Below are 27290 nucleotides of genomic sequence, written 5' to 3'. Positions count from 1 at the left end.
ATAACCTAGAAAAAAACAATGAGGAAGGTTGCTAGTCCTATGAGATGTTACATGTCGAGAACCTCCATAAGTGAATGTGTAGTGTTGGCCCAGGAATAGAACAATGGAAAAGTTTAAAATCCAGAAATCGATCCATGTGCATTTGGAAATTTAGTGATTGATAAAGATAGCATTTAAAATCAGTGGTAAAAATTACTTCTAACAAGTGGTATTTTGACAATAAGATCACCCTGTGGAAAAGGATAAAATTGGATCCATCTTGCATAGTGTACATTTAAATTCCAAATGAATCAGAAACCCAGACATAAAAAGGGAAACCTGCAGAGCGCAGCAGCTTGTACCTGGAGTCCCAGCTATTCCGGAAGCTGATGTAAGGAGGGTCACTTGAGCCCAGGAGCTTGAGACCAGCAGGACCCCATCTCTTCAAAGACTTAAAGTCCTAAAGACAATGTAAGTAAATTCCTTGATAGAATTGGGAAAACTTCGCTCTCTGGGAATCAAGGGAGAAATTGATGAAGTGTTGATATTCCATATATTTGAAATCTTAAGGACAACCTAGTAGAAAAATGGGCAAAAAATATGAATAGCTCACAGGAAAAAGAAAAGCAAATGGCTCAAACATATGAACAAAAGATTCTCCAGCTGATATATTGTACCATTGCTTACCTAGAGACTGGCAAAAATCCAGGAGTTTGACAACATATACTGTTGGTTAGGCTGTAGGGGAAAAAGGCATTCTCATAAACATTGCTAGCAGGAATGAAAAACGTAGAATTCCTATGGAAGGAAGTTGGCACTATCTAGCGAGATTATATATGCTGCTTTAGCAATCCTACTTCTGAAATCTCCCCAAAAGTGACACATGCATAAGACTTCATTGTAGCACTATTTGTATTTTGTGTGTGTATGGTTTTCTTGGGGTTTCCTTGGTACAGCACTATTTGTAAAAGGCAAAGATTCATTGCAGCACTATTTGTATTTTGTGTGTGTATGGTTTTCTTGGGGTTTCCTTGGTACAGCACTATTTGTAAAAGGCAAAGATTGGAAACCACCCAGATGTCCTTACATCTTACATCCTTACAGTGGAGTACTGTGGGGAAAATAAACACACCAAGGTGCAAAATAGTGTTGCTAGTATGCTAGCTTTTATGTAGAATGTATATGTACTGTGTGCACATATACATATTTGAAAATGGATTACACATGGTTACTTATATGGGAAGGGTGGGTAACAAGGATTGGACAGGGTTAGATTAGACCCCTCTGAAGGTACCTTGTTTTATAGTTGTAACTTTTTTTTTTTTTTGAGATGGAGTCTTGCTCTGTCACCCAGGCTGGAGTGCAGTGGTGCGATCTCAGCTCACTGCAACCTCTGTCTCCCGGGCTCAAGTGATTCTCCTGCCTCAGCCTCCTGAGTAGCTGGAATTACAGGCACCTGCCACCATGCCCAGCTAATTTGTGTATTTTTAGTAGAGGTAGGGTTTTGCCATGTTGGCCAGGCTGGTCTCAAACAAACACCTGACCTCAAGTGGATCCACCCGCCTTGGCCTCCCAGAGTGCTGGGATCACAGGTGAAAGCCACCACGCCCAGCCTATAGTTTTAACTTTGAAACCAAGTAAGTGTTGTTTTCAGACACAGTATTTTGGGACCACTGTAGTGAATCTACCTTGATGACAGAAAGAACCATAAAGTAATCTTAAAATTTCTTTCAGTTTTATGTTAGTAAATATACTGGCATTATTTTGAAACAGTGATATGTACTGTAGATTAAATGAGTAAATGAAATCAGGAACCAAGATTTTCAGCTTGAGAAAGAGCTACAAGTATAAAAATGAAAGTAGTGAAGCAAAAGTCCAATCTTTACATGTATAAAGGCAAATAATTTTGCAAGAATATGGTTTTAAAAAAACCTTAGTGGCCGGGCATGGTGGCTCATGCCTGTAATCCGAGCACTTCGGGAGGCCAAGGTGGGTGGATCACCTGAGGTCAGGAGTTCCAGACCAGACTGGCCAACATAGTGAAACTCTACTAAAAATACAAAACATTAGCCGGATGTGGTACCAGGTGCCTGTGATCCCAGCTACTTGGGAGGTGGAGCTTGCAGTGAGCCAAGATCTCGCCAGTGTACTCCAGCCTGGGCAACAGTGTGAGACTTGGTCTCAAAACAAACAAACAAACAAAAAAACCTAAGTCCCTTCACTGTCAAATCCTTAGGGGAGTAAATTCTGTCATCTCTGGGTACCTGTTTTCCTGACTTTTCAAGGTGTTGGAAAGTTTGGCTGAATCATAAGGCTCTTTTCAACAGCTCTGATGGGCAGTTTATCCTCACTCCCACTCTTCCCAGCTCTGTTCCTTTCTTCTCTTCCACTGTGTCTGAATTTGACAGGGTCCCGGTCTCAGTGGTACTGTTCAAAGTGTTTATAATGTTACTCTTCTGGGCAATTTTTGCTTCATACATCTCCATCCAATCAATGCATTTCAGGTGTTGTGGCAGAGAGATTTTTGGGGGTGCTGGTACAAGCAAGACAGGAATAACCCTTAAGTCACAATAAAGGCCTCTGCAAGGAGTTTTTACATTCACTTCATTTTAGAAATCCTCATTTCCCTTTCCTACATCATGTAATTTGTGTGATTTTTTTTTTTAGATGGCTATTCATATGAAAAGGAAGCAATGGAAAATTGGATCAGCAAAAAGAAACGTACAAGTCCCATGACAAATCTTGTTCTTCCTTCAGCGGTACTTACACCAAATAGGACTCTGAAAATGGCCATCAATAGATGGCTGGAGACACACCAAAAGTAAAATTGTTGATATTGTATTATTTATATTTTCAGTGATCTCATTTGAATGATTTATAGGTAAATAAATACTAATCAGACATTATTAAAAGCAAAACAGGAAAAAGGTAAACTTCTTAAATTTAGTTACCTATAAAAATTGTCAATTTTCATTCTTTAAAAACACATGGACTTACTATAAAAGCCTTTTTGTACTAGTGAAAAGAATCTTCAGCTATATAGAAATAAAGTTATACTTTAAATTGCAGTGTCCTAAGTTTTTAAAATTCCTCTTACTATCATTCCCAACAGTGCCCACATTTATTCTTGTTAGATGTAGGTCATCTCTCTTTATAACTAAAGGTTGGACTACTCTAGAATAACAGATGTTTACATTCTAGGTAATAGCCTAGAATAACAGATGTTTACATTCTAGGTAATAGCCATTCATTCAATAACTCTTTGGAGGCCTTTTAAAGAGAATTTGTAGCAAAATGGTTGTAGATTGTTTATGATTAAATTGAGAAAAATCACTTCAGATGTTGAAGCAATTTTTTTGGATTTTAAATTTGCAGGATAATGATTTTTTTCTTATTTTCCAAACTTAGGTACAAGTTAGATGAAATAAATTCTGAGTAAGTCAAGTTGACTTTGCTGAAATATATAACGTGACAAACTCTAGCCTCCCTTCAGAATGAAGAATTATTAAATGTTCTCACATATAATTCTAAGCTGGAGTAACTATACAAAGGCATTTTTACACAATAGCCTGATATGTTCACTCCAGAAAAAAACTTCAGGTTCAGGAAGTAAAGGTGGTGCTAACTTCTTGCCTGTCCAAAGTTGTTACTAGAATGGAAGCCATCCGCGGGAAGCTTGTTAGAACTGCATTGTCAGCGCAGGCTGAGCCTCTGGGACTGCACCCTTCTTTGCACTATTAATTACCTCCAGTTGCTGAAGAACTGTTCAGGAACGTTGAAACTTGGAAATAAAAAGGGAAAAGCAATGTAAATATAGGAAAAGGCTGACTACGCATTTTATGAACTCATAGCTAATATGCTGCATGTTCACAGAAAGGCAGCAAGCCTTGCTAACATGGAAATCTCCAAACATTTCTTTATAATAATTCTTTCTTTGTAAACCTTTTTAACTTAATGTATTGCTAAACTTTGTTAACCTTTACGACATAACTAGGATTCATAATCAATGGTTCCAGAAAACTTTTTTATTAATATGACGTGCTTCTCACATTCTTACTATTCAGGATTAAAAAGGCTAGAAGCATGTTCTAGGTGTTTTTCTGTTGTATTCTTTTCTTGTAGGGTCTCGCTCTGTCACCCGGGCTGGAGTGCAATGGCACGATCTTGGCTCACTGCAGCCTCTGCCTCCTGGGTTCAGTCAATTCTCCTGCCTCACTCCCAGGTAGCTGTGATTACAGGTGCGTGCCACCACACCCAGCTACTTTTTGTATTTTTAGTACAGAGAGGGTTTCACCATGTCGGTTAGGCTGGTCTCAAACTCCTGAGCTCCTGATCCACCTGCCTTGCCCTCCCAAGATGCTGGGATTACAGGCGTGAGCCACCAGGCCCGGCCGTTTTTCTGTTGTATTCTTTAAATAAAGTATGCTAATAATTTCAACAGAACACTTTTTAAACTTAACTTAAAAGAACTTACCATTGGTCCAACTGTCTCTGTTTTGATTGATAGACATTTTCCGATGGAGGTTAGCTGTTTTTTAAATAAAAATTAAATCATTCAAAGTCATTGCTAGAAAATGCAAAAAGGCTTTTTTTTTTTTTTTTTTTTTGAGACGGAGTCTCGCTCTGTCACCCAGGCTGGAGTGTAGTGGCGTGATCTGGGCTCACTGCAAGCTCCGCCTCCCAGGTCACGCCATTCTCCTGCCTCAGCCTCCCGAGTAGCTGGGATTGCAGGTGCCCGCCACCACACCCAGCTAATTTTTTGTATTTTTAGTAGAGACGGGGTGGGTTTCACCGTGTGTTAGCCAGGAGGGTCTCGATCTCCTGACCTCGTGATCTGCCCACCTTGGCCTCCCAAAGTGCTGGGATTACAGGCGTGAGCCACCACGCCTGGCCAAAAAGGCATTTTTTTAAAGAAGTGTTAAGGTATTTTGCTTTTCTTTTTTTTTTTTTTTTTTTTTTGAGACTTGTGCTGGAGTGCAGTGGTGCAATCTCGGCTCACTGCAACCTCTGCCTCCCAGGTTCAAGTGATTCTCCTGCCTCAGCCTCCTGAGTAGCTGGGACTACAAGTGTACACCACCATGCCCAGCTAATTTTTTATTTTTAGTAGAGACGGGGTTTCACCATGTTGGCCAGGATGGTCTGTATCTATCTCCTGACCTCGTGATCCACCCGCCTTGGCCTCCCAAAGTGCTGGGATTACAGGCGTGAGCCACCACGCCCAGCCAGTATTTTGCATTCTTATACTTTACCAGGCTAGTTTCTTGTAAAACAAAACTGCTGAAAACTAAGATGCCAGTAATTTACCTAATTGACACATCTCTTCTTGTATAAAACATAAACCAAAGCCGAACAACTGTCTTCCACACAAGCAAACCAAAACCATCAGTAAGAGGGGACACGAAACAGCCCCCATGCTGGGCGCTCCAGACCCCACTGTTTGTTTGTTTGTTAGTTCAGGGCAATGTGGAGCAGCAACACCTGCCCACCACCCAGTCCTGTCAGGACTGACCATTAGCTTTCTAAGGATGTATCACCTCTTCCTGGCTGGGCCAAGTACCTTACTTATCTTTACTAAGTATATATCAAAATCATAATGAACAATAAATTATGAGAATATTCTTATTAGCTCCTTTACAGGAAAAATCATCTAATGACAAGAATTATGTATTAGGCGATACGTTCCTTCCCATCCCGTTTTTGTTTTTAACCTTCCATTAAATATAAAGCTCTAAAGGACGGAAACTACTTAGCCTTGCTAGCAAGAGCAGTGACCAAATAACCTGAGGTATTATGATGTTTAAGATTCCAAGAATTTTATCACAATACAACACAGTTTAATGTTCTCTCTCATATTACTTTGAAATATGTAGGCATAAAGACAAACATACTTTTAAGTGAAAGATAATACAAATGTGTTAAAGAACAAACTGTCATAACAGTGTTCAGTGTATTGCCAAAGTGTTTGAGAATTACAGTAGTAAAGATGTCCCGTTGCCAGTAAAAACAGACACCAAGATGTCTTGAAACAGATAGATAGGAAGTATATATTGCTTTCCTGCATGCTTTCTTTCTATTTGAGGCAAAAAGACTAAATTTGGCCCTTGAGTATTGTGGAATTTCTAGCAGCTGTCACCCTTATTCTGAAATTATAAAACAAAATTAAATATGCATTTTGTAGTGTTAATATAAAATATGCTTTTCACTATTCCCTCTAGGGTAACAAAGATTAAAAGCAACAGAGATAGCTGTCATCAGGCTGTTCTCTACTTATCCATTGACTCATTTAGTGCAAAACACATTCTATTAATAGTCTTTATTCCATATGGAAAAGTACAGTAGTTGTGCAGAAACAAAACTAACAAAGGAGTAAGACTTTCACAAATATTAAAGAAAATAAATAAGCCATAGTAGTTACAGCAAAACTCATGGAAAGCCTATAAAAATGATAAAGCTGTTCATACAAAGTACAATTGTACACACAGGAACAAACGTTGAAGAATGACATCAGAGGTTCCTATTTGTACAAAACCATAATGATGTTCACAGGAACTTCATTACAACAATTCACTTTAAAACATTCTACAAATATATAACTTCCTTCTCCTCAATTTTAGAAAATAAATTTCACATCCCAACATATAAAACAGATACACTCCTACTTCTCTCAAATTAGCATTTTAACATCTTCCAATAACACACCATTTTCATATAAAAATACCTTTAAACCAAGGTTCATTCCTGTACCTTATCTTTACAAATGAATAATACATCAGAGCTTGGACTGAAGTAGCACCTCAAAGGTGTTCATATAAATGAGATAAAGTGCTGTTACTGGTATACTGTTAACATGCCATAATAATATATCATTCAGTGCAATAACCAGCATCGATGAAGCTTACAGAGAACATGCAAATCATGACTGGGGTTTTCTTTTTTGTTTTTAGATTAACTACATTGAAATAGTTCTATTTACAAGTCTGAATAAAACTGGGCTATTTAATATATACAACATGTGACTATAAAGTACTAATTGTACAACAAAACAAAAGTAACAACCAGTCTTACCTTTAGTATCTGAATTAAATATTGTCCTTAGAGGAGCTTGGAAGGATTGTTCCAGGAGCACTACCATTGTTAAAAGCAGTTTGTAAACCAGGTGAGAGCTAATTTATAAGCGCCACTAAGAATGCTGGTCTTAGTATTTTAGCTTGAATCCACTTGACCACCAATCATGACTCCAAATGGCTTATACTGTTTCCAAATATCAAAAACACCTTCAAGCACAAATATAGGTTCCAAAAAAAGGTGCTATAAAAATATATGAATAAGAACCATAACACAGAAATAAGTGTTTAATCCCTTTATAGGAACTGCTATGAAGGGAATACTTAGGTGTTCTCATATTCTGCTTAAAAAAAATGGCTGCATTTACAGTCACACTTATATTTAGCTAGAACTCACTCAGAACTTAATTTTTATGTATATATAAAATGGGATTTGACTCAATGGAACTGTAACTGTAAAATTCCATCGTTTCCAGAATACATCACTTGGATGTACATCACTTGGTCATGAGTTAAACCTGTCACTCTTGAACAATAGACATATTTATTCTCTAAGTAAGTTCTGTGATTCTACCATATAGCAAAGGCAAGGAGGAAAGTGGCAAAAGCCAAACAATTTCATAAGTGAGAGTCATTAATGTCTTCTGGGCTGTCTTAAAATTTTAAGTTGATATAATTTTCAATTCTGTTTAGCATTCTTATTTATGGTGATTTCTAGCTATTAAAGAAGTTTTATCCCACATTCTAGATATATCAATGGCATCAGATCCACCCCAAAGAAAAAAAATGGCTAAAAAATAATTTTTATGATGAAAAAAACTATTTAATTTACCACCAGGAGTCAACACACGTTTCCAAATTCCACAAATGGGGCTTTCTTAAGGTTCACACATTTGACTCTATAAATGATCGCTTTGGTTTGGCTGCAGTGAGGTGGCTCCTGTGGGCTTCATTACTAATATGAGGCTGCTGTTTGGAGATACTTTCCTGGTACAGATGAGAAACAGTCTTAGTTATCCTGTTCTCTTGAGAGTGAACTGGAATTTGGCACTTGCTTTCTTCTAGCTCCTTCACTTGTGCCCCATTGTGGACACTTGCACTCAGGGTAGAAACAGAACAGGTTTTGGCTTGGTTATTATATCCTCCCACTTGCATGAGAGAGGGCTTCTCAGTGTTAGCAGACTGCAGGCCAGCTGCAGAAGACGTGTTTGTCAGCAGCCCCTCTGGCGCCGGACAGTGCCAGGTGCGGCTTGGAGGATTGCTCTGCTGTTGGAACCTCGCAGTCTTATCCATGATGCCCATGAACGGCGTATTGCGGGGTCTGTGCTCAGCTGTACCGCTCTGAACGTGGGTTACAACCTTGTCTTTAATTCGAGTATCTGGTCCTTGGACCTTGAAGCCATCTGAAAAACTGCTGCTCGAAGTCAAACTACTGGTTGAACTTGACATCTTTATGCTGCTGGATGGAGAACCAGAAGAGCCTGAGCTGGTGAGGGAAGCTGGGTGTCGCACGTCGCTGCAGGTCGCCAGCCCACCTTGGTTTGGAGGGGCTGCGTCCACAGCCACGGAGGAATGAGACAGAAGCCTCTCTGTGGTTTTCGTCTTACTTGGTAAAGGGTGTGCAGGGCCATTCTCACCGCACTGCAGGCGGACATTCTGGCTGGGGCCCAGCCGATCCCCAAAGTGGCCACAACCAGCTCTTGTAGTGAAAGTACCTGTTCCCTCTAAATGCTGGGTTCTGCTCCCAGCAGGAGCGGCAGCGATTCTCCCTGGCATGGGACTTGGAGGAGGGTTCTGAGAAGAGATCTGAACTTTCATACTGCCATTTCTCACTGCCGACTGGCCAGAGCCCAGGTGCTGGCTGGTTTTCACGATCTGGGCCTGCTTGGAGGGCTGCAGGACCAGCCCTGGCTGGGCCACAGGCTCTCTCAGGGACTTGCTGATTCCTGCCCTGCTCTGTGGCGATACTGGCCTTCCTTTGGACTGTAACCCTTCTTGAAGGTTTCGGATGTATGAGGAAGGGACAGATGAGGATGGCTGGGACCTGGGAGTTGGGGAAACAGATTCTTCCTGGGGAGAAGTTTCTTCCTCTTCAGTCTCCTCAGAGTGAAAGTGGTCACTTAAGCCAGGGGTTGGGGTGTCCTCTTCGTTCTCGGAGTCGTTGGGTGGGGCTGGTAGCGGGCCCTGCTGTTTTTGCTGTTGACTCCTCTGGAGTTGTTTGCACTCCTCTTCTACGCGGGCCAGAAGCCTCTTGATTTCCTGATTGGTGGGACAGAGTTTCACAGCCTCTTGCAGGTCAGCCAGAGCTGCCACGAATTGCCTTTGTAGGAAAATGTAAGGTAACATTACAAACCACACACGAACATGCTCAGAGTGTAACTGTTCATAAAAGAGCTGTGCTCAAAGGAAAGAGAAGGTAGCAAGTGAGTTTTGAACACTTACGGTGGTGGCCAGGACCCACTTAACCAGCCCAGAGTAACTCAGCTAAGTGGCAGTGCTGAATTCTAACCTAGATGGGTGTGACTCTACAGCCCTGCTCTCCATAAAGACCACTGGGCTGGGAATAGGGAGAAGCATGAATCAGTGGGCGCCAGAATCTTTTTAATATTGTTACCATCCCGTGGTAACACTGTGCCCACCTCTCAGTCAACAGGCTTATATCACTCTTCCCCACCTCTGAACTTCCTAATGTCCCTAGTTGGCAGTTTCCTTGAAATATGGACTAAACTAGGTAGGAAGTTCATGTTGCAGTAAGTTTCACATGGGGGGAGGGGTGGGAAGGAATAATTATTGAGACGTCAGGAGAAAATAGAAGTTTACTCATCACTGATAATGTCCACTACTATGCCTCTTGGAAGCAGGTAGTAATACTAATTCAGTACTAAAAAGGATGAGAGGCACCTGAGCAACACTTCTGCAGCAAAATCTCCCCAAATTCAACAGGCAGGTTTGATCCCACAAGAAAAAAAGCTCTAGACACAAAGATAACCACAGACGGTACCTGCTATTTCTCTTCGCTCTTGCTCTGGCATAAAAGGCTTCATAGGACTTGGGCTTCAATTCGAGAGCCTTGGAAGCAAATTCCTCTGCCATGCCAAAGTCCTGGTGTCGACAAGAAATACAGGAGTCAGAAGCAGCCTGGACACACGATTGTGGGAAGCCCGTCTAGTTTTGTTCTAAAGGGTAGCAGCGCTCTGAGGCACAGCCAGAGAAGGAGGAAGGGAAAGTTCCGTTTTCTATCTTGTTTTAAAGTGAGGAGATAATGATGGTTGATTAATATCATTAGGAGAAGAATCCACTATGAAAACAGTGGTAGTAACAGTGCCCCAAGAAGGCCAGATGGTGGAACCTCACAGCCCGGTGGAGGGGCAGCCTCAGAGAGGAGCGCAGACACTGCATCTATTCCGGCAGCAGGGCACAGAAGCAGGCAGCTCAACAGACTGGGGCAGGAGGACACAGTTAAAAAAAGGTAGGAAGTACTACTGAAACAGATCTACTAGTTACAAATCGACTATGAGTTCCCCACGACCAGTTACAAATTAGTTACTGGCAGACCCTCTGAGCAAACCTAACACAGAAGGCAGGCCCACCACAATAGGCTTGGGTTGGACTCTCCTGAATCCGGGGACGGCAGTGCCGGCAGCAACAGTGTTGGGAAGCTGCAGAGGAGCAGACTGCATTTGCTTCTCATTACTGAGGCCAAGGAAACGAAACCCAAGTGCATTCCTTCAACATCATGCGAGGAGCGTAGCACCCGTGACCAAACGATAGTCACGGATAGGAGCTGTTTCCCACATGCCAGGTTCATGTAAATGTGCAAGCAAATTGGACAGGAGGGCCCAGGATCTGGTCTGGAGAAGGGCTGGCCTTCACCGCTGGAGAAGGGCTCTGTTGCTGGAAGACTGGGTTGGAATAAAGGGGCACAGCTTACATTTGTTTTTCTTCGGCATCGCGACAAATTGAGATAGAGGGAAACCCTTAATTCATTGAAGGGTCTCATGTCCTCTCCGAATCCTTCTCGAGGAAACTTTCTTAAGGCATACTGGTACCTCTGGGCTGCCTCTTTCATTTTCCCTTTCTAGGATTCAAAAATCACAAACATTTGTCCTTTTTCAGAGGTTCTAAAATGAATAACTCCCACACCCGGAACACTGTGGAGAGTTTACTTCCCCCTGCAAACCCATGACAGAACATTGAAAGCATCCAAACAAGTGTCAAGGTGGGAGCTAGTTCACTAACTGGGCTGGCACATGAGGGCTTCACTGTCCTCACATGCACCCGCATCCTGTGGTTACACAGTGAGAAAGAAGCTGGTTTTACAATAAGGTGTCTGTAAACTGCTAGATTGATAATTACCAAACTTAATGAATCAGATTACCTTCTGGTATGTATTTTTGAAAATTATTTCAAGAATGATCTCAAATCTATTTGAATGCTAAGTGTAATAGAAATCAGATGAAAAACTGATCCTATTCCTAGGACAAGTAGCATCTTGTAGATAAACCTAGAGAGCTTGCTGCAGAATAATAATTTTTCTTCTAAGAGGAACTAAAACATGGGCTTTAAAAATCAGAACAGCACCACACATCATTTTCAAAGCTAAAAAAATCCATTTGCTCAGTCAGTCCCATTGCACAGCAGGTATGAAGCCTGTTGAAAATGGCTTCCTATTTCTGACATAATTGCCTACCAATCCATATTAAAAGCACTTCAAAGCCACAACAATACACACTCTCAACTCAATTTCAAGCTGATTCCAAGCCAGGAACCCTGCTGGGTCATGCTATATTGCCTATTTATTTGTTACTATTTTAAAAAATGAGAAGGAAAAAAATCTACAACATATCAAATACAGCTGCCTAACAGTAAAAAGGATTAAAATGGTCATAATCTAGTTTTTCCCCTATAATCTTTTAATTCTGTCTAATCGCAGAGCTGCAAAGAATAGTGACCTATGCAAATGGCCTGCATATCTATCTAAACCAGGGGTTGGCAAACTATAGCTTGGATACTAAGTCTGGCCAGCCACCTATGTTTACAAATAAAGTTTTATTGGGACACAGCTGTGTTCATTCACTCTGTGCTATCTGTGCCCTCACATCAGAACTGGGGAGTTGTGACAGAGGCCACACAGTCTGCAAAGCCTAAAACATTTACTGTCTGGCCCTTTACAAAAAAAGTTTGCTGACCTCTGACCTAAACTGATGTCTTATTTGGAAAAATTTAAAGTGAAGTTTATTGATCTGTAAATCATATTTCCATTTCCAAGGGAAAATGGAAAAAATTAATTCAGTCTTCTGAGTAACTGAGGTATTACTTGACTGTATTAAGTAAAAATCTCTAAAAACACTTTCAAATTCTAGAAATTAATAGATATTAAAAATTAGATAGGAAAGGCTTAGGAGACAGAATAACCCTTTTCTTCTAGAAATGTCTGCTGGGTGTTCCTCTCCCACGTCTCATGACTGTGCCTCAGCATGGTGTTCTGAACTCAGAATGTGAAGGGCTGAGGAACCTTCTCTATGACGTTCAGTTGACCTAGAGGTGACTCAGCTTCACGCCATGGCTTCAGACAGGAAGTCACCACTACAACCTCAAGGATTAGCTCAGAAATAATGGCTCTCAGACACAAAGAGAGGTGCTTTCTACCTTTAAGATTCTGCCGGAAAGATATTAAGCCAACAACGGGCATGAGGCCAGGTCAGCACCTCTTGACACTTTTTTTTTTTCTTTTGAGACTGAGTCTCACTCTGTTGCTGAGGCTGGAGTGCAGTGGTGCAATCTCAGCTCACTGCAACCTCTGCCTCCCAGATTCAAGCAATTCTCCTGCCTCAGCCTCCCGAGTAGCTGGGATTACAGGCACCTGGCTAATTTTTGTATTTTTAGTAAAGATGGGGTTTTGCCATATTGGCCAGGTTGGTCTGGAATTCCTGGCCTCAAGTGATCTGCCCACCTCGGCCTCCAAAAGTGCTGGAGTTACAGGCGTGAGCCACCCCACCCAGCCACTTTTTGCACTTCTATTACATGGAGTCTGTGCAGTAGCACAGCTGTAGCCATTATATACCCAATTAAGAGGGTGCTCCGAGGCAGTTTCAATGGCAAAGAAAAGGGCGGAACCACTTACTTTGTACATCACATTTCCTTCCTCCATTAATTTCTGTAAAAGTATAATCAAGATATCAGGTTTGGAAGTGGCCATCGCCCAAGCAGCATTTCCTGCAAAACAAACACGCATTCAGAGGCACTTCAGAGGCCCTGCGGAAAGGATCCCAATTCCTCCGTGGCCCCACAGCTGGAGGTCAGCACCAGCAGGAGCCCAGCTGCAAGGACCACAGCACGATGAGGGAGGGAGCAGGACGCCGGCGAGGCTGTTGCTAATCCTTTCCCACTGACCTGGGCACTCAAATCTGTCCTTGTTATTTTACTGAAAAAAGTAATGAGAAACGAAGGCATCCGAGCAGCGAACACTCATTCCTCCCTTCCGGGTGGGATGTGGGGAAAATTAATTAAATGAGGCCTCAGCATAACCTCCTCAGTTCCTGCAGCGGCCACCGTGCAGGCATGTGTTCTCAGCACGCAGTCCCTGTGCTGTGTCATCTGCTGTACTCCGAGATGTCATGGCTTCTCTCTCCTACCCTACAGCTCGGCCACAACCTCTCTAACCCCTGCCTGAGCTCTCGGGACACTGTGGGAGGAGTGCTGAAGAGCACAGCCCTGGAGCCAGCTGCTAGGTCCCCACGGCGAGTACCACAAGGCAGTCCTGGGGGAAGCCATTTAGCTGCTCGGTGCCTTGGTTTCCTCATCTGTAAAATCATGGGATTGTCACTGAGACTTTCAGGGCTGTGGTAGGGATTAAGGCAGAGGGCGAAACTGCTTGGATAGTTCCTGGCACTATTCACTGCTTGACAGTATTAGTGAATAGCATTTTCATCACAGTGCCCTACCCAGAGCTGCTCCTGACCAAGGGCTCCATACATCAAACCAAAATAGTGACCCTCCCCACATCTGGAATGGTGTGTTTGTGTCAAAGCCAGCCACGTGGAAAGGGCTTTCCCTACTCAGGGTCCCCCACACAATCCTCAAGTATCGTCCTAGTTTGTCTCCATGAAATCATACTACTACTTCTTCACAGAAACTTGCTGTGGTGGCCATTTCCCCACACAGCTGACTGGTGGCTCCAGAACAGTGGCTCAGCCTCCGCTGCTGCTCAGAGTCACCTGGGCGAGCTTCCAGCAGCACCACCCGGCCCCACCCCACAGCAAGAGGCTGTGGTTCCTCTCTGGCGTGGTTCCTGGCCACTGATACCACTCCAGACTGTCCTTCAACACCAGCCTCTGCTTTCCACACCCTTCCCGCAGAAACACCGTGAGCTACTTACACATTGTGTATAATGGTGATTAAGTGAGACTGAGACAGAGATCTGCAAACATCTGACATCTTACTTCCTAACCTGGGAGCAGGTCACTCTCTGTGCTGTCTAGGCTTCTACAATCGGGAGCTCACCCCTCCTCCTGCTCAATGGAGGCAGTGCTCACTGACCTAACTTGGCTCCCTTTCTGAGTAGCGCCACCACTACAGATGTGTTCCGGCAGCCGATGGCTCTGTCCAAGGGCCGCATCCCGCTGTGGTCCACATGCTCGATCACGGCTCCCTTCTCCACCAGGTACAGCACCTGCAGGGACAGCAGAAGCCTAAGCAGCAGCTGGGAACAGGAGTTCAGGGGCGCACACGGATTTAGGGGTGGGCAGTCTTAGCTTCACTCTGATTTTAGATGCCTCTGCCTATTAAGGATCCTAGACTAGAAATAAAGTGGACACGAAACAGAGAAGAGGAGCTGCAATCCACAGCTAGAACCTTCACTGCTGAAGAGATTTTGCTGTCAGGGATGAGGAAAGCAGGGGACATGCTACCACAGGTGGGTGTGTGCACACATGCGTGATCTGTCTCTGTCTCACACCACTTCCCAGGCCACAGAGACGGGACATAGTCACCTTTGCATCTCCAATGAAGTAGGCAGCAGACTTCTGCAATGAGCTCTAACAAATGAGCAGGCCACAGCAGTGGTGACTTTAGAAATACTCAGACCCACACAACCTGTGCACGGCAGACTGTTAAGATTGGCAGCTTGGGACCGGATGGACCCGAGTATAATCCACTTCAAAGAGATGTGAAGGAAATTGGGAGAGTAAAGATGGCAAGTTTGATACCACGGTACAAAGACTGATTTGATGTGATATAATAGCTGTCAGTTGAACCAAACTGGAAACAAGAGGAAGAAATACTGTGGCCACTAAAATTTCTCCATTTACTGGAGCCATTTTAGCCTGTAGCCATTTTTTAGCCTGTGGCTATTTTAGATTTTCATGTGAATCTAAAAATATATGCTTCCTATCATCCACCCCACTATTCAAAATGACAGTAACTAGAGGGATTATCTACATAAAGAACTACAACCCAACTACAAAAACCAAATAACCTCATCTTTAGAATGGGCAAAGGACTGGAATAGATTTCTACAAAAATGATCAACAAGTGCTCAACAAGCATATGAGAAGATGTTCAACTTATACCCATTACGATGGCTACGATTAAAAAAAAAAAGCTACTATTAAAAAAAGCACCTCAGACATGCAGGGCCATGGCTTCCACTGCCAGGTCTGCAAGCACCTGTCTGTCCAGCTAGTCCTTCCACAAGTACTGGCTGGGCGTGATGGCTCACGCCTGTAATCCCAGCACTTTGGGAGGCCGAGGCAGGCAATCACCTGAGGTCAGGAGTTCAAGACCAGCCTGGCCAACATAGTGAAAACCCTATCTCTACTAAAAATACAAAAATAAGCTGAGTGTGGTGGTGGGCACCTGTAATCCCAGCTACTCAGGAGGCTGAGGCAGGAGAATCGCTTGAACCGAGGAGGCGGACGTTGCAGTGAGTTGAAATTCTACCACTGCACTTCGGCCTGGGTGACAGAGCGGGACTCCATCTCAAAAACACAAAAACAAAAAACAAGTATTGGTGACGATGTGGAACAATTCTGGAGCCCTTATGCACTGTGCTATGAATGTAAAATGGTGCAGCAGCTGTGGAAAAAAAGTAGGGCAGTTCCTCAAAAAATTAAAAATACAATCACTATATGAGCCAGAAATTCTGCTTCTGGATATATACCCCAAAGAACTGAAAACAGGATCTTGAATAAATACTTGGACACCCACATTCATTGCAACATTATTCACAATAGCAAAAAACATAGAAGCAACCTAAGTGTCCACTGACAGATGACACGATAAACGAGATGTGGTATATATGTACAATGGAGCAATATTCATCCTTACAAAGGAAGGAAATGCTATTCTAACACACGCTACAACATGGGTGAACCTGGAGGACACTATGCTATGTGAAATAAGCCAGTCACAACGAGACAAATACTATATGATTCTACTTACATGAGATATCTAAAGGGGTAAAAAACTCACAAAGTAGAGTGGTGGCTGTGATGGGCTGGGGGAGATGGAGAGTTGTTTAACAAATACAGTTTCACCTTTGCAAGATGAAAAGTTCTGGATACTGGTTGTACAACAATGTGAATATACTTAAACTACTGAACTCTATATGTTTAGAAATGATTAAGGGTAAATTTTATGCTATGTGTTTTTGCCACGATATTAAAAAAATGATGTTGGAATGCTAAGCTCCTTCACTCTTCTCTAATTTTGATAAACTACACAATGTGGGAAGGTAGCTGAAAAATAAGTGTAGACATGTGAGATTTAGTTGAGTATGTTTTTGAAAACTGACATGAAGTAGAGTTTACAAGGTACTGAAGTTTATACCATTGAACTCTGACAGCGCTGCCTTCTAAAAGCACCAAGGCACAGAGGTACAGGGCCATGGCTTCCACTGCCAGGTTTGCAAGCATCTGTCTCTCCAGCTAGTCCTTCCATTAGATGTATTGAATTATTGGAAACTGGTAACTCTCATGTAGCTGACTATTTCTCTGGCACCTGCTGGGTGCCTGGGACATGGAGCCTGATAAAATCAGTTTCTGCCCTGAAAGACATTTCACAGTTCTCAGTTTATCAAGGTTTTATTCCCCCAAACCTCGATTAGACATGGGCATTTGGCAAAGAGATAAAGATAGTGCCCAAAGCTTTCCATATTATTTTTAGGCAATGCCATATCACTTTAAAAACAACCAGTATATGTACATGATGAAATACTATGCAGGCTTTAAAATAAGGAAATCCTGTCATTAGCCACAACATGGATGAAGCTGAAGGACATTATGGCTAAGTGAAATAAGCCAGGCACGGAAAGACAGCATGATCTCACTTATATGTGGAATCTAAACAAGTTGAACTCACAACAGAAGCAGAGAATAGAAAGAGGCTGGGAGACAGGGGGACCTGGGGAAAGGGTAGGCACCGGTCAAAGGGTATGAAGATTCAGTTAGACAGGAGGAGTAACTTCTGGTATCTACTGCACAGTACTGCAACTAGAATTAATAACTTTTATTTATTATTTTTTTGAGACTGAATCTCACTCTGTTGCCCAGGCTGGAGTGCAATGGTATGATCTTGGCTCACTGCAGCCTCCACCTCCCGGGTTCAAGTGATTCTCGTGCCTCACCCTTCTGAGTAGCTGGGATTACAGGCACCCGCCACCACGCCCGGCTAATTTTTGTATTTTTAGTAGATACTAAAATAGTATCTACTAGTTTGCTTGATCTTGAACTCCTGACCTCAAGTTCGCTTGATCTCGAACTCCTGACCTCAAGTGATCTGCCCATCTTGGCCTCCCAAAGTGCCGGGATTACAGGCATGAGCCACCGCACCCGGCCAGTAATGTATTGTTTATTTCAAAATAGCGAAAAGAGATCTCAAATGCTCTCACCAAAAAGAAATACTATTTGGGTGATGGATACATGAATTAGCCTGATTTGATCATTCCACAATGTGTACAAGTATCAAAACATCACTGTACCCCATAAATATACACAATCATTTGTCAATTAAAAATAAAACTTTGTCCGGGCATGGTGGCTCATGCCTGTAATCCTACCATTTTCAGAAGCCAAGGTGGGGAGATCACTTGAGCCCAGGAGTTCGAGACCAGCCTGGGCAACATGGTGAAAAACCGTGTCTCTAAAAATTAGCCAGGTACGGTGGTGCATGCCTGTATTCCCAGCTACTCAGGGGGCTGAGGTGGGAGGACCTCTTGAGACCAGGAGAACAAGGCTGCAGTCATCACACCACTGCACTCCAGCCTGGGCAACAGAGCAAGACTGTGTCTCAAAAATTAATAATAAGCCAGGTGCAGGGGCTTACGCCTGTAATCCCAGCACTTTGGGAGGCTGAGGCAGGCGGATCATGAGGTCAGGAGTTCAAGACCAGCCTGGCCAACATGGTGAAACCCTGTCTCTACTAAAAATACAAAAATTAGGCATGGTGGTGCATGCCTGTAATCCCAGCTACTCAGGAGGCTGAGGCAGGAGAACTGCTTGAACCCAGGAGGCGGAAGTTGCAGTGAGCCAAGATCGCACCACTGCACTCCAGCCTGGGCAACAGAGCAAGACTCCATCTTGGGAAAAAAAAAATTAATAAATTAAAAACAAAACAACTTAAAAAAAAAAAGCAACCAGGTAGTCATTTGATTAGTCACTTACCATATATAAAAGTAGTTTCTAAATGATCTATGCAAAAGTTTTATTTATATGGATGACTGAGAAAATCACATATGCACATGTGTATGCATATTCACGTATGTGTCTGTTGTATGTGCTATTTGCAAGCAGGTATTTTTAAGCTTTTAAGAGTCAACTAAAATCTTAAGTCCTGAAATAGATTGCATGTCACAGAATTAGAGAAAAATGAAAGATCCCTGACAAGACACACACACACACACACACACACACACTCTGATGACACTGAGACACAACCTCATGCAGGCCCTGGATTGAGCTGTTCACTTCCTGGGGTTTCTTTCCAATGCAGGTGGAGGTGGGGAACACCTGCTGGTACTCACAGTCTCGGCATCGCCATAGAAGGCAGCCAGGTCCAAGGGTGTGCGGCCATTCTTGTCTGTCTGGTCTATTGCAGCTCCTTCTTCAACCAGATACTGGACCACTGCCCTGTGACCTTTCAGACAAGCCCAGCTTAATGCTGACAGACCCTCTTTGTCTAGAGAAGAAAGGGCTGCACCTGAAAGGAAAGCCCATTCACAGAACATGAACATTATGAGATGACAAAGCCAGAAAGCAAATCGTTTCACACCTGCGGAACACCTGGCCTGAACCAAGTGTCAGTCAAGCACTGTGAAGGGTGACACTGGCCGGATGGGCTGGCAGAATGGTCATCGCTGCTGAAGAGGAATACCAGGCATGTGGCTGTGTTGCCTATTCTCTCTACTGTTTATTAGAAAATTTCCATTAACAGAAAACTTAGAATTTGAATCAGAAAGCACTGAATGGGTCTGCTAAAGTTCTCTCTGTGTCCGTCCAAAAGAAACCTTGGAGGGCATCACGCTGCTACCTTTTGAAAGGAGGAATTCCACGGTGCTCAAGTGCCCTTCACAAGCAGCCACCATGAGGGGCGTCCGGCCTTGCTTGTCACTTAGGTTCACATCACAGCCGCGTTCCAACAGCAGTCTAACAATCTGGAAGAGACACTTGGAATTACCATCCTCCTGCTGCCTTTTCCACCACACCTGCTATACCCAGACAGGTTTCTCAACCTTTAAAAATAGTCAAATGACTTTCTTTCAAAAATCTGTAAGTTGTGTGAACCATGGGGCCTGGAAAATCTTTCCACTGTATTCCTTTGAACAGAACCTTTTCCAAAATATGTACTCTTTTTAACATGCCCACTTCATTGCTGTTATCAACTAAATATACACATACCAGACAGAAATGGTAATTTGGGGGAGGAGGGATGCCAATCACTATCTACAAGGACAAGATAGCCACAGGGGCGTGGGAGAATGAAGCATAACTAAGAGGGGCGAGCAGCGGTCATGGGGTCCCCCACGGGCACTGAAACTAAGTACCTACAGCTGAGTGCAGGGCATGAGGGGGTCGCAGAAAGAAGCTCTCCCACCACACACCCAAGCCATGGGCTTTCCTAAGATGCAGCATTGGCGGATGGCATGCCCTTCAGGGAAGGCAACTTTTAGCAAAGCACCTTGAGGAGATTCTCAGCCCTAGAAATATGCCTTTCAACCATGCATAGTCATAAGTTTGGGGAGAAAAAACCCTAGAAAACCAGACAGGGGTATCCCATCACCACCATCCCAGCAGGAACTGCTTCACCCGTAGCTTAGCCCATTTTTCCCCAACACATCACCTGTTACATGGCCGCAGCAACAGGAGGCAACACAATCCCACTGCCTTCTTGCTCGTTTATCCACTAACAAATGCTTTCCAAAATTCCCCGTGACTTAGGACACAGCAGGGCCAGGAAAGGATTAGCCAGATGATCAAGGTGAAGCAGTGAGGGTGACAGGGAACAGATGGTACAAAACAAGCTCTTAGGAATGGAAAGGGGAGAAGAATCCTGCCAGGAAGCACTCACAGCTCCTACCAAGGGAGCCAGCAGGCATCAGCAGAGACGCGATTCCATGACCAAAACTTTGGTCTAGAAAATTCTTCTTTGTAATGGTCATAACATCCTTTGCATCCGTAGTGTATGTGTAACTTGGTGCTAGGTGTAGGGTAGGTATGTGGTCACTGTTTACGAAATGAAGGAACAAGGATTCCCTGCTCCCTTGAATGAACCACAACAATACATCATTTCATAGTAAAAAAACAAAACAAAACAAAAACTAAAAACAAACAAACAACCCAGCCTGAATCAGTGCTGGACCAGAGGGAAACATTTTCTTTTCCAAAGAGCACAAAAGAACTGCTCTTCTTCCAAGTATGTTGGACAAATGCGTCACCAAACTACAACAGCACATATGTTAAAGCGAGTCTCCTGTTACCACGATGAATCCACCCACTCCACTTCCCTCCACAGCTGAAGGCAGTGGCTGTGTCTCTGACCTGGATAGCTCAGCCTTGAGCAGCCTTGCTCCCCAGCCTACGTGGCCAACTGTGTTATCTTGTCAAACGTGGCTCTATCAAGCAGTCCTGATGGCACAGCAGAAGCCGAGGATGGGGAACAGACAGGCTCAGGGGAGCTGCATTGTGTTCTCAGGGGAGCGAGGCAATAGTGAACTCCATCCCCACTCATTGCTTCTGAAGCATTCAGGGGCCCCCTGGGTACCTGCCAATGCCCCTGGCGTGCTGCACAAAACAAAGGTGGAACCCCTCTCCTGTTTGTCCGCGACACAGTAGCTCCATGCCCCAGCAGCAGCTCACAGACCTCCAGCTTCCCTCTTCCTGCAGCGGCAGTCAGGGCTAAAGGAAAGTCACATGGAGGGGAATCTGTTAGCATGTGGTGGAGCACAGATAGCCAGAAATTCTTTAACAGTTCTCTCCCCCAGTGGGAGATGGGGTCTATATGTCCTCCCCCTTTGAACCTGCGGGGGCTCTGTGACAGCTTTGACCAACAGAACACAGCAGAACCAATTCTGTGTGCATGTCAAGGCCCAGGTCCTAAGAGATGGGCTGCTTGCACTTCCTTGAACACTCTTTCTCGGAGCCCGGATGCCATGCTGAGAGGAAGCCCAAGCAGTCCTGTGGTGAGACCCACAGAAAGAAGAACTGAGGCCTGGGCATGGCTGCCAGTTCCAGATGGGCTCCCAGCAGACAGCCAGCACCAGCCAGCCAGCCACATGCATGTCCCATCTGGAAGGGGATCCACCAGCCTGGGTCAAGCTGCCCCAGCTAAAGCCATGTGAGCAGAGGTGAGCCATCCCCACCATGCCCGGCCCAAACTGTAGATTCAGAGGTGGCTAAGTTTTGTTTTTGTTTTTCTCAGGAAGAGATAACCAGAATACAGTGCAATGCAAACACAGGTTGGTATTATTGTCTAGTTTGGCCTCTTACCCTAAAATCATAAAATTTCATTCAACAAGAATAATCACTGAGGCAGTCTAGAGTGCATGTCACTCCCCCCTTGTTAAAGAATCTCTTTAACAAGTCAAGATTCAGGGTTAAGAAAGTCAAGAAAGAAAAGAAGATCCAACCGTAGAGGGCCCGAGTGAACACGCTGGCCCAGAGGCAGTGAGCTGCCCACTGTCGTGGTGGTGCTGCGGGAAGTCAGCTAAGGATGAAAGAAAAATGGCATGCAAGGAGAAAGGACAACGAGGCGGGGTACTCACGACACCCTCCCGTCAGCCTGGGCATCCCCACTCCCCGATTCTTAATTTGGGGGTAATAAGCAGGGGGTGTAGTTCGAAGAGTTGCTTCTGCTCATCGCAAGAATCATTGTCTAGAGAGGAGGACGGAGGAGGTGGCAGAAACAACCCCAGGCCAGGATGATCAGCTCTTTGGTGGGACCAGAGGCCAGGAAAAGGCTGAGTGGCGAGGGATGGCTGTTCCTCTGGAGGGAGGAAGGAGATGGAGCACAGCACCCTGGCTCTATTCCCAGCATGTGCCTGGGATGGCTCTGTTTCTAAATACAGCCTCGAACCTATATATTTCCAGTTTCCAGAACAGGGAAGTCTTCTTACAAGTCAGTCAGGCAGACAGACCTCTCAGGCTGAAAATGGGGCAACACAAGAACAGGCCTTCAAAAGGTGTGGTCCCCATGCCAGGGAGCCTATGAAGAGCACCAAGCCCCATTAGTAACCAGGCTCACTAACGAGAGATGGATGCGGAACAACAGGAAAGCTTGCACCCTGCTAGCAGAAAGGTGCATGGTGGCTGCTCTGGAAAACAGGCTGACGCTACGAGTAAGTTGAAGACGGGTGTATCTCCCCACCCAGCAACCCACTTGCAGAGATGCACCCTGCAGGCACTCTCAAGGTGTACCAGAAACACAAGCAAAAATGCTCACCGCACCCCGGGCTGCAAACAATCCAAACAACTATCATCATCATTAGCAAGCTACAAGAAAGTGGCACAGTCAATCAGCAGAACACTACATGTCTACAAAAATAAACACCACGCAGCTAAACACGACTGACCAAGTCAGTCTCACAAACTTAACAAGGATTGAAAGAAACCAAACCCAAAAGAAAACACACAGAGGATTTTGTTCATACATAGTTCAAAAGCAGAGTGCCACGACAGCCATCTCGGGAAAGGGTCATCTGTGGGCTTCCGATTAGCAAGGGTGGGACCTGGTTTGTCTCCTGCGCACCTTCTGAGCTCGGGTCTCAGAGCTAAGCCCCGGGAGCCAAGGGCTCAGTGATGCTGGTGTCTGCACGCACCCCTTGGTCTGCCTGTCTTCTTTGACAGCCCTCAGAGCAGCTAACAGATGCCTGCTTCCTCTGGTGCCTACAATAATGCCCAGGGAAGCTGGGAGTCTGTTGCTGATTTGTGACCTCCTCTGGTCACACCAGTCAGCATGGCCATGGTTTAACCTCCAGGAGCCACATACACAAAAGGCGGCAAACCTGTTATCTCCCTGCAAGAAACTAGCCCTCCTACTGAACAGTCTCTACCGACTGTCCTTAGGGCCATGGTGCAGTGTGGCTGGCAACCTCACCTCTTCACATGTCACAGAGAGGTAGCCACATCTCTCCCGTGGATCACCTGAGCTCTGCGTTCTATCTGGGGCCTCGTCACCGGAAAGTGAGGGAGTAAGCGTGGGCAGCAGGCAGTCCTGGTCTTGTGGACCTAAGAATGTAAGGGTTAGGTCCAGGATGACCATGGGGAAAGCATCCCCTTCTCCATCCTTCCAGAATGGTAAGGCAGCTCTCACTTTGCTTCTGGTCCTCAGTCAGTGTGGACCTCAGCAGTGAGGGGAACTTCTTCAGTGGCCTCATCACAGACCAGCCCCTCATAAGAGTTTACATGGCAGCCCAGGGAGCTCAGGGCCAGTCTGTAGGCCTGGCTGATTCCGAATGTTCCACGCCCTATTCCTCACCACCCAGATGATGGCCTGTTTCTTTTCAGAAAGGAGGCCACCACATTTCTCCAGAAAAATGCATTTAAAGGGCTCTGTCCTGTTGGATGTCCTCAAGCCTCTTAATCTATGTTTGCAGCAGACAGCACTAAAGCGGTGGTGGACCAGAGGAGGTAACAAGTCAGGAGCTGATTCCCAGCTCCCCAGGCCTTATCTGAACACCAGAGGGAGCAGGCATCTGCCAGCTGTCAAGATGCTCTGACACCTGATGCTACAATATTTTTCCAAGAGGCGTAACAACTTCAGTCCTCCGTGGTAGAACAGTCCTTCACATGCACTGGGACATAGTCCCTTGCAGCTCTCCAAGGAGGTAGCTGGTAAGCCGAGCCAAGGTCCTCATGAGAAGTCAGTGCTGGTACCAACATGTGTGTTCAGTGAGTCACCCTAGTGGAGGGCACAGGGGGCCTGTGCACCATGGTTCTCAGCAGGTGAGAGACTGCTCAGCTCTGGAGTCCCAAGGTCCAGGATGTAACACAAGAAAGACACCTGAAGATATGATCTAGTCCCAGTTGCTATGTATGACCTTGGCAAATCCTCAAGGTCTGTGAGCTTCAGTTTTCCCCTGCAGAAAGCTAAAGAGTTGAGCCTGACCAGAGTTATGAAGAGGCCAAAGTTTCCGCAAATGCTTAGTCCAAATTTCATTTTTTAAATGCAGCTTATTTAAAAATTTGTAACAAACACAATACCCAACCCCCCCCAACCACCACAACATTTGCTGTTACTAAATTCCCCCCCCCCCCTTTTTTTTTTTTTTTTTGAGACAGGATCTTGCTCTGTTGCCCAGGCTGGAGTGCAGTGGTGCAATCTTGGCTCACTGCAACCTCCACTTCCCAGGTTCAGGGATTCTCCTGCCTCAGCCTCCCAAGTAGCTGGGATTACAGGCACGAGCCCCCAAGCCCGGCTGATTTTTATATTTTTAGTAGAGATGGGGTTTCACCATATTGGCCAGGCTGGTCTCGAACTCCTGACCTCAGGTGATCTGCCCACCTTGGCCTCCCAAAGTGCTGTGATTACAGGTGCGAGCCACTGTGCCCGGCCGCTGTTACTAAATTCTAATACCTTGGGGCCCAGTGCATTACCATGGGTGCCCAGAATAACTTATCACTGGGCAGTCTCATAATAGTGCTTTTCCTGTCATCTTTCTAGTCAGATAATTTCTTAGAACTACAGGAAGAGCCGTTCTTAACAACAATTGCCATCTGCATCACTGATCTGGATGATGAAGTGGATTCTTTCAAGACAGTGCAACCAGAACAAAATATTGAAGGGCAGGGATGCTACAGCTGATCTGGACTGCAGGTACCATTCATATTTGTGTTATGCAAACAGGCCCATTGCCCTTACTGAGCAGACATTTAAACTTCATCTCAGCGTGTCGGTATGTAAAACTGACATAAATACCATTCTGCTAATGGTATTTATGTCAGTTTTACATACCGACGCACTGAGACAGAGGTGGGGGGGTTCCCATACCTAAAATGTTTGGAAACCAGGGTCCAATGTGATCCTATCTATACTCTGAGAATCTACACAAACCAGTTCTGGTCCCTGCTGTCCCAGGAATTCCCGCTGTAGTCTCTTCCTGCCACGATGATAACGTTAATGATTCCTACTAACGTAAGGCTTGGGGTACTTTTATATTGTGAGAGACCAGAATATGACACCCCAAAATATGCCTTTTCGCATAAAGATTTTGAGTTGATTATTTTGAGAGACTGCAAACACAGGAGATATCCCAAAAACAGGTAAGTTATCCTCTTGTAAGACAAAATTCATGGGTGTCTTCCTTTCTATTACCAAGAAGAGAAGGATGACTACATCACTAGAGATTTCTATCAGTGGAGAATCTGGCTCTCAAACCTTACCTTTGTTAACTGCTTTTCTTGGGTACCTCCCCATAACTGGCCTTCCCCAAACCATTTATCTTTGTTTCAGGGAAATGTTTTTTTTTTTTTTGAGACGGTGTCTCGCCCTGTCACCCAGGCTGGAGTGCAGTAGCACAATCTCAGCTCACTGCAACCTCCGCCTCCTGGGTTCACGCCATTTTCCTGCCTCAGCCTCCTGGGTAGCTAGGATTACAGCATGTGCCACCACGCCTGGCTAATTTTTGTATTTTTAGTAGAGACAGGGTTTCACCATGTTGGCCAGGATGGTCTCCAACTCTTGACCTCGTGGATCTGCCTGCCTTGGCCTTCCAAAGTGCTGGGATTACAGGCGTGAGCCACCGTGCCCAGCCAGGATGATGGTTTTTAAGACTAAAATCTAAGCCACCTCTTGGACACTGACTCATTTCTCTGGGTATCTCCCATGGATACAACACAAGATATACCTACTATTCAACTTCTGTTTGTGTTAATCTGTCTTTCGTTGCTGCAGTCTGTCCCAAGAACTGTGAAGGGTAGGGATGAAGTGATTTCTTCCTCTCCTACAATATACATTTTCTGGATTGATTTGATCGTGACCCTGAACACGCGTGATTCTTACGCTAGAAGATCTGGGTATTGAACCACTACCTGGATCTGCTGCTGCTCTGCCATTTTCCTCTAGGCAAGGAACAACTCCCTCTTCCTCCTCTCCCTGGTTGACCAGAAGAAGGAATGAATCAAAACAAAGACGCATGGGCTCCACGCAGAGGCCAGAGGCAGGGCCTTTGCATGACGCCATGCAAAGGAATAAACACAGGACTCTTCCATTTGATGAGATCTGAAGCAGCCAATCCACCACAGCATTCTGCTCTTTTATTTGGTAAACAAGCTTCATCTACATTATAAACGGGGCCTTTAAATCAGGATTTCTGTTAAAGCTGCTACTGAATTTTTGCAACAGCAGCACATCAGAAATGACAGTCCAGCACTAAAAATAGGGACCTCTGTTTCACAGGGGCGTCAGAGAAACCACAAGTTGGAGCAACTGACAAGGGGCGAGTGCGCCACCCCGGGCATGGCAACTGGGTTGGACCCTGTCCTCCTTTTCCTTCACAACCCTTGCTATGTATTTGGTGACTCCCTCTTGAGGCAACTAAAAACCTGTAAGCACAGGCAGACTTTGCTCAGGCTTAAAACAGATCACGTTCTACACACAAATTCCTGACAAGGCTCTCGTTTACAAATGATGCAGACAGACAACAAGATCTGTGTTTTCCTTTTTCTAAGCAGATTGAGTATTCTGGGGCCATCACGGCGAACTCCTGAGGCTCTGCCATTTTCAGGGGATCTCAAGTTTTAGCAGCCACAGGGACTT

General features: G+C 44.7%; 2 protein-coding genes across 21 annotated transcripts in view; one reads left to right on the top strand and one right to left on the bottom strand.

The window, feature by feature from the left end:
* The window catches only part of WDSUB1 (WD repeat, sterile alpha motif and U-box domain containing 1), a 51526-nt gene extending 47459 nt beyond the window's left edge, over window positions 1-4067 (top strand). For all 14 annotated transcript variants that reach the window (XM_055108617.2, XM_055108620.2, XM_063595384.1 and 11 more), the window contains one exon: window positions 2647-4067. In XM_055108617.2, the coding sequence (XP_054964592.1) occupies window positions 2647-2804 (158 nt within the window). In that variant the 3' untranslated portion in view covers window positions 2805-4067. The remainder of the gene's footprint in view (window positions 1-2646) is intronic.
* Window positions 4068-6277: 2210 nt separating this feature from the next.
* The window catches only part of TANC1 (tetratricopeptide repeat, ankyrin repeat and coiled-coil containing 1), a 263697-nt gene continuing 242684 nt past the window's right edge, over window positions 6278-27290 (bottom strand). For all 7 annotated transcript variants that reach the window (XM_055108612.2, XM_055108615.2, XM_055108616.2 and 4 more), the window contains 8 exons: window positions 21300-21433; window positions 19569-19692; window positions 19063-19238; window positions 14583-14715; window positions 13168-13259; window positions 10975-11121; window positions 10045-10145; window positions 6278-9363 (listed from right to left, as the gene is read on the bottom strand). In XM_055108612.2, the coding sequence (XP_054964587.1) occupies window positions 7929-9363; window positions 10045-10145; window positions 10975-11121; window positions 13168-13259; window positions 14583-14715; window positions 19063-19238; window positions 19569-19692; window positions 21300-21433 (2342 nt within the window). In that variant the 3' untranslated portion in view covers window positions 6278-7928. The remainder of the gene's footprint in view (window positions 9364-10044; window positions 10146-10974; window positions 11122-13167; window positions 13260-14582; window positions 14716-19062; window positions 19239-19568; window positions 19693-21299; window positions 21434-27290) is intronic.

This window comes from Pan paniscus, chromosome 13 (assembly GCF_029289425.2).
Source record: "Pan paniscus chromosome 13, NHGRI_mPanPan1-v2.0_pri, whole genome shotgun sequence".
Lineage (NCBI taxonomy): Eukaryota > Metazoa > Chordata > Mammalia > Primates > Hominidae > Pan > Pan paniscus.
The sequence above is the reverse complement of the archived record's forward strand: the minus strand, read 5'-3'. Positions and strand labels throughout refer to the sequence as shown.